At 46.5% G+C, this 7,228-nt stretch overlaps 1 protein-coding gene across 1 annotated transcript; it reads right to left on the bottom strand.

Moving 5' to 3' along the window:
• Positions 1–1,432: 1,432 nt before the first annotated feature.
• LOC128723284 (ubiquitin-conjugating enzyme E2Q-like protein 1) lies at positions 1,433–4,868 on the bottom strand. The gene is made up of 4 exons (XM_053817008.1): positions 4,462–4,868; positions 3,600–3,741; positions 3,163–3,512; positions 1,433–2,607 (listed from the first exon to the last, which is right to left on the bottom strand). Exons 1-4 carry the CDS (start codon positions 4,827–4,829, stop codon positions 2,523–2,525), a joined length of 945 nt encoding a protein of 314 aa, XP_053672983.1. The 5' UTR covers positions 4,830–4,868; the 3' UTR covers positions 1,433–2,522.
• Positions 4,869–7,228: the final 2,360 nt, after the last annotated feature.

Genomic DNA, 7,228 nt, shown 5'->3' with positions numbered 1-7,228 from the left:
CACAATCTACTCCCCTTTCAAGGATCTCTGGCCTTGTTTATTTCCTACCGCAACGCTAGTGCATCGTTCGTGCTTGAACCGAGTGGTTTATGATGGTTCCTTCTCTTAATAAACTGGCGCTGGAATGAAGTACGATTGCCTGGTTGTTTTTCCCCTTTCAACCATCTGCACATGTAAATCTCTGCTCAAAGACATGCATTCGAGCTCTAAGCCTGCACAATGTACTAGCGAATGAAAAATAAACCGCTTCGACAACCGTGTGCATGGGAAAGGTATCCCACTGCAATGCACTTACATGCCGAGTTTCCTTGTCATCGTCGCACTGGTGATGTTGGAACTGGCGCATCAATCGTACATTCTGCTCCTACGCTCTAGCGCCAGGCAATGGAACCGCATTGAATACGTAGAACGTGCGTCAGGTCTGGTGGCTAAAGAAGAACCAACCCCTTTAGCACCTGAGACCACCAGGACAGGATTTATGAAAATTAGGCCTTCATTAAATGCCATCTTCCAGTGCAGATGCAGCCACAAGTGCAGCGTGCCTGGTTTCCCACGAACCGGTTCCGGTCCCGCGGAACCGAGCTTTTCCAATGTAATGTGCCATCGGCATTTGTGCTCTGAATTATGCCGCTAGTTAGAGACGGACCGAGAGTAGATGGTGGCATATATATATTTTTCCCTCGGTATACCTGGCGTGCCGATTGCACCGTGAATCGTGAGGATGGAGTGGTTCGTTATTCGAGCTTTTCCCCCGCACCGAGCTGCACTGGTTGCTGTGCCAGATTTACCGACGATTTTTTCCTCCGTTTCTTTGTCCAACTGTGTGTGTGTGTGTGCGAGCACATTTCCCATTGCCTCGACGACGTTGTGGTAACTAAATAGGCAAAATGGATGAATCTTGCGCGCGGAAGCAAGTGAAAATAAGCGTCCCGAGAAAGGGCCCGGGACGGAGACAAATTTATGCTTTTAGCATAACTGGCTCTATCCGCCACAGGTACGTCCTTTTTCTTTTTCCTGCTCGTAGGCTAAGCTTACGATGGAAGAAAAAGTGCAATCCGGTAGGTGGAGAAAATCTATTGCCCTTCGAACAGTTGGCCATCCGCCATCCGAGCTCCATATGGTGACTGTGGGAGCGGATTATGTTCCACCCTTGCGGAACCTTAGCTTTAGCTTTCATCCGAACATCCGCTTTCCGGGGCAAATCTTATTACCTTTGAGCGGGATGAGAAAAAGAGCACTTTGGTCTGGGCCAGAGTCATCGTGTTGGTGTTCCAATTTTAAAAATAAATTATGCTAACATTATACCACCATAATCGAACCGTCGAGGATCGTAAATTCAGAACATTCAAACGGAACTCGAATGGAAAGCCTGTGGAATTATACGATTTCTTTCTCAATTGAGCAGCCGACACCGCACGAGCTCGTTTTGTAGGTTTGCGTACATCTCTTACCAATAAAATATGCCGTTTATTTACAAAAATCTTACACATACAATTGATGAACAATTTCGTAAACGAAGCCGCCTCGTTCCATCCAGGCATAACACGCATAGGGTTTAACTAACTCATTCAATCACAAGCAACGGGGGTTTGTTAGTTTTGTGTTTCACCTTCAAAAGGGCCTGTCACTGCGCTAATACTTTGTGAACCTGCTCCACAAGTACACTGTCGTTTGCGTTTTCTTCTATCCGGGTGTCCTTTTCGTACGTATGACGCCCAGGTCCATACCAACGTCCTGATTCTTGGGAGCAAAGCTTTTCCTCTATTACACACCAACATCAACAAGGAGGAGACGGGTTTTTGCCTTTTTGTTCAAAGGACGCGTGTGCTTTCGTGCCTACATTTCGATACTAACCTCCGGACGCAGTTAAATACAATTCATTTCCTATCTGTGTCGCGAGCTCACTGACGGCGTTTTATGTTTCGCTTTTTGCTGGTTCGCGCTTTGTACATTACTTAAGGAGGGAACAGCTCGATTTTGGGTTGCTTCGATCGGCGCATGCTACGTGTATTCTTGTTTGCTCTGTCTCTATCTATATTTTTATCTCTCTCTCTCTCTCTCTCTCTCTCTTATAATCTTCCCTAACAAAGCAGGAAAATCGCTCCATTTTGCGTATCCGCGCGGAGTTCGTTCACGTAAACCACGGCAACAATAGACAAATGTTACCGCCAGTTTGATAAAGGGACAAAAGGACAACCTGACGCTCAAAATAATTCCGATACCAATAGTGCATTCTTGTTCTATCACGAGCTAGAGACGGAAGGGTGGTTGAAAAATATATCTATTTCCACGTTTTGAGATCACATAGCATAAGTAAACGTTTCATCTGCGTTGAGTAGTGTTTCGATCTTTATCCTGCTTCGTAAAAGGACTGAGCCTATCGTCTCGCTCAGGGAGTGGTTCAAAAGGAGGTTTTAATGTAGGAAAATAAAACGAACGGTTTTGTAAGCGAATGAAAATGACGCATCTGCTCTCTCGTGGGGATAAATGAAAATCACATGTCACGCCCCGGAATCCACCTCCTAGCCGTCGTTGAGGGCGGGCGTCACCCAGCCGTACTTTTCGTGCGTTTTCACCAGCGATCGGAAGGCCTCTTCTGCGGTCCGGCTGTGGGAAGTAGAAAAGTGAGCAAAGAAAGAAGCAATTAAAAGTTTGCCGTGCTTTTGCGCAAAGCGGACGGAATTTGGCGCCATTTTTTTTTTGGTTTGTTCGCTCTCCATTTTGCTTCCCGTTCGGAAGTGATGCTTATGAGCGATCGTTAAGAAATTGAGTGTTGTTTTCATTCAGTTTTCTGATTCGTCTGAAGGAATGAGGATTCTTTTCTGCTCTTGGAAACGAAAAATTCCGATAAAACTTTAAATGCTCTCTTGAATTGCTTCGTGGAAATCAACTTCTATTTTATGATTGCTGGTAAGCTCAGCCAGTAACTACGTCATGTCTTTAAGATTCATGTCGTGATACAGGATTGTATTAAAACTATCAACCTTTGTCCGTAACATTGCCGTAGGATAAACCTTTGGAGGCATCTCAAATAAAGCTGCATGAATTTTTCCCATCGACACACGTCGGTACCAAAAAAGAAATAACCAACACTCGTGCAACAGGTTTGACCCCGAGAGAAGCGATTCATCAACTCCACGCCACCTGTTCAAACCCGCTTACCGGCTGAAGTCCTTGGTGGCTTTTGGTTTCCGCGAGACGCGACCCTGTCCTTTCACCAAGCTCGCTGCGAACTGCATCAGGATCGCCTCAACCGTGTAGGCACTCGCCCAACCACGGGGCGTCAGCAGTTCCATGCAGATGGCACCGCCCTCCATCACGAACCCCTTCTCGATCCGTGGCTCGACGACGCGCATGAACGGTGGTGCGAAAGGAAAGTTCTCCGGAAACACCAGATGCAGCAGGATGAAGGGGATATTCAACTCGACCAGGTCCTCGGCTAACGGTGAGTCGGGATCGATCCGGTAGAGCCGCGCGTGCCACTCATACAGGTTGTCGTTGATCAGCTCGACCTGTGGGTGAAAAGGCGAGCCGTTGGAGTTCTAGGAGTTGTTCCAAATTCGAGCCTTCGGAGGTCTGTGAAGACTCGGAGTACTCACCGTAAAGCAGGGTTCCGTTCGGGAGTGCTGTAACCGTTCGATTTCCTTCAGCTCCTTCATCAGCCGCCTCGAACGGATGGTGGTGTCGAGTGGTTTCGAAACAGGAACGTTCACCATGGCAGTGCTGGTCGGAGCCACAACACTGAAACGGAGCCAAACGAAGGAAATAGTTAATGACGATTTAAACAAGTCATGGAGAACTAATATTAAAACGATTTCGTCTCAAAAATTTCATCGAACTATGGATAAACTCAAACAGATTCAACAGAGTTGATGATATTCGTAAATCGTATACAAAACCATTGATTGGGCACTGCCTTTGAAAAGAGATTTTGCTTTATATTCCTTTTTTAATATAATAAATAATCAACTACGCATATTGCGATGGGGAAAGTGCAACAACATAGAGTGAAAATAATGATGTTTCAATATAATAGAAAAAAAAATTATGCTGAAAAATACAACAGCATCAAAAAACATAAACAAACTTGAGCATAATTTTAATACATCTGCGATCGTTTCTAATCAACTCCACTGTTCCATTTTGCACGATTTAATCTCTCATCATACAAAAATATATTTAAAACAAACGTAACGTAAGTGGTACCTAAAAATATGTAAGCTATTGCGAGCAACTATATATAGCTAAAAGAAATAGCTAAACTAAACTGTAACCTACACAGGCATACCCGAAAGGAGATAGGAGAACGTGAGAAAATGAACATACTTATCGAAACCATCTTATTCGGCCGAAAGAAAATTAAAACTACCTCCCCCCCCCTACACACACACACGCGCCGAAGAAGCTGATAAGGAAAACAAAAGGCCGCAGGATGAAAAAGGCCTCGTGCGGAAAACTTACCATCGCAACCGCCGCATCGGGCTGTCGGTAGTGGCTTTGCTATTGCTGCTGCTATTGCTGTTGCTGTTGCCAGTGCCGCCATTGCTGTTGGACCCCACCATCCCAGGACCCCCGTTGGGTCCGGCTCCCGCCACTGTCCCTCCAACCGCCGATCCACCACTCCCACTCCCACACGGTCCCGAATGAGACGCCGGATGGTGGTGATGGCCGTGCGGCAAGTGCAGGTGGTTCGGCTCGGATGCATCTGTCGCCGCGGCCATGTGGGTGCCGGTGCCATCCTTGTCCTTGCTTTCTTTGCTCTTGCTCTCGGAGCTTTTGAAGAACTTCCTAATGGCGGCCGTTACTTTCTCCTTTGATCTGGACGACATTTTACGGGCGATGGCGAACGGCCGTGTGCAGCGCGTTTCCGATTCCGGTTCGGTGTCGTCGTAACGCTATTCGGTTCCCAGTCCGTCGACGTGATGTTTGGAGTGAAAGCGAGAGGCTAAACGCAAGCCGGCCTTGGAGGCTTTTTCGTCCACTGTGTGGACTTGACTCGCGTGAGATAAAAACTCGCGTCTGTCTCGAGTAGTGGAAAAGTCAGCCCTAGACACCCCTTGTGTGAGGGTGGATTTTTATTTCACTACTGCCAAAATGTCTGCCAGCCGGCGCTTGGCGGATGGCTCGGATACGTGTTTACGCCTGCTTCCGATCAAATATTGTTACAAACTTTTGTTTGTGCCTTTGAACGAACCCGGCGTGTCCTCGGATGGGGGTTTTGGCTTTCGTTCTGTTTTATTGCACCGCACCTTCAAAGGTGGTTTCGCGCGACTGTAATGGGCACGTGTGCGAATCGATGGGCATGTGAACTGAAGGAGCTTTCCCGTCGTTTCCGCAGGCAGCCCTTCCTTGCTCCGTTCGTCGACCGGTGGTTTTCTTTATTTCAGCACTTTCCGCAGCAACTCGATTCGCTTCGAGCTTTCGTCACGGATTCTCACTGGTTCGTGCACTCGGGGTTTGCCCTGGGGAGGGAAGAAAAATGAAGCACCATAAAGGGTCGGTCGTGCTGGAATATTGATTTCACCTCCAAAAAGGAAAAGGGGTTTCTCTGTTTTGTGTTTTCATCATAAAAAATTGCCACAAACAGACCGAAAACACGAGCAGAAGGTAAAGAAGGTCGAGCGCTAGTAAACAAGGTATGAACAGGCAGCTTATGTGAATATTTGCAGTTCATGTTAGGGACCATTTGCAACGCGTTTGAGGCGTTTCAGGTGTCAGACACATGGAGGTGAGGAATCCTGCACGTTTGAGGACCTCCGCAACTGTGTTTCCAACCGCACACAAACATGCATACAAAAAAGATCCAAAAAGACAAGCCCTAGTTTGCGTTCCATGACTGCTGTGTTTGAGACGTCAAAATGACAGGAATAAAATAAACCACTTTTCCAAGGCCACCCTGATGACATAGTAGCCATTGGGGTAACGTTTGTGTTTCGCACACAACGATGGCCGCCATTTTGTGAGCAGCCTATTCCAACGTGGCACAATGTCGCAGGATGCTGAGTGCACGATCAGCATCCCGGTGCTCCGTGCCGGCGGGCTGCGGGAGGATTTTAATCAAAATTCCTGCAACGAGACAAGAAAATGGGAAAGTTACGTGATTATTAGAATAATTGAAAACATTCATAAATCATGAGAGATGATAATAACGAAATAGAAGCAAATTTCTACCATCCTGGCAGTCCCACCACCCTGGGAAACCAGTAAATCATCCATAATCACACCCACCCGGGAAGGAAGGCTTCCTGCACATTCGCAAAAGACAATCTGATGCACTGGAGACCGTGACTATTTCACCTCCGAGGACGAACCCTCGCCGAACGAGCTTTGCTGCTCGTAAATTACGATTCCAATTAAGGCTTAATTCAATACATCTTCGGGCAGCAAATGTTGCAATCATAACGAGGAGAGAAGCAGACAGTCAGATAACAGAGAGAGAGAGCAAAGAGTGAGTGGGAAAGAGCAAGAGAGTAAGGAAAAGGAAAACGGTTGCTGCAGCAAGCGTTGTATATATTATTCAGCGAGTCATTGGCCTGTGTTTGACCCAGTTCACGTACCAGCTGGCCGTCGTCCGGATAGATTAAAGGACGATTTAATCGGGATTTGATTTAGATGAATAACTCGCTGGATCGCGTGTGGGTGGATCAGATGGAAATACATTTCAATCATTTGATACGACCATCAACGATGGTTTGCAATTTCATGCAAGGTTGCTAACTCGTATAGATCGCAATTTATTACCGACTCAAAGAAAGTTTAATTTTATGATCACTTTAAATTGTTTGCAAAATGAAAATCTTTATTGTCAGGAGTGCAACTCCCTTTCGTAGTAACATAACAAACCAGCTATACTGCTTCATACTGATGGGCTCTCTTTCCCATATGAAAATATAGCCGACATGAACAACCGGTATAACAATTTGCAACAAAATTTTCCCACCGACACGGACAGTTTCATGGTGCCATCAATCCACCCTGTCGGCATGTTAAACCGTTCGCATGGATCATGATCACATTCATCGCTCATCTGATTGACGTAGACAAATACCGGAAAACTTTGTCCTGCACCGTCGGCAATATTCAACACCGTCGGTTGGCCAGTGTCGGTGACCACCTAAAACCAGGTTGCAATGTTCCGGCCATCTCGTGCCATTTCCAAACCAAACAACGAGAGCAGCAAAAACCAGAACGGGATCCGGAAAGAAACGCAAAACCGAAAGCTCGGAAG

The sequence above is a fragment of the Anopheles nili genome, chromosome 3 (assembly GCF_943737925.1).
Source record: "Anopheles nili chromosome 3, idAnoNiliSN_F5_01, whole genome shotgun sequence".
In the NCBI taxonomy this organism is placed as follows: domain Eukaryota; kingdom Metazoa; phylum Arthropoda; class Insecta; order Diptera; family Culicidae; genus Anopheles; species Anopheles nili.
Note: the sequence above shows the minus strand (reverse complement) of the source record. Positions and strands in the feature narration are given on the sequence as shown.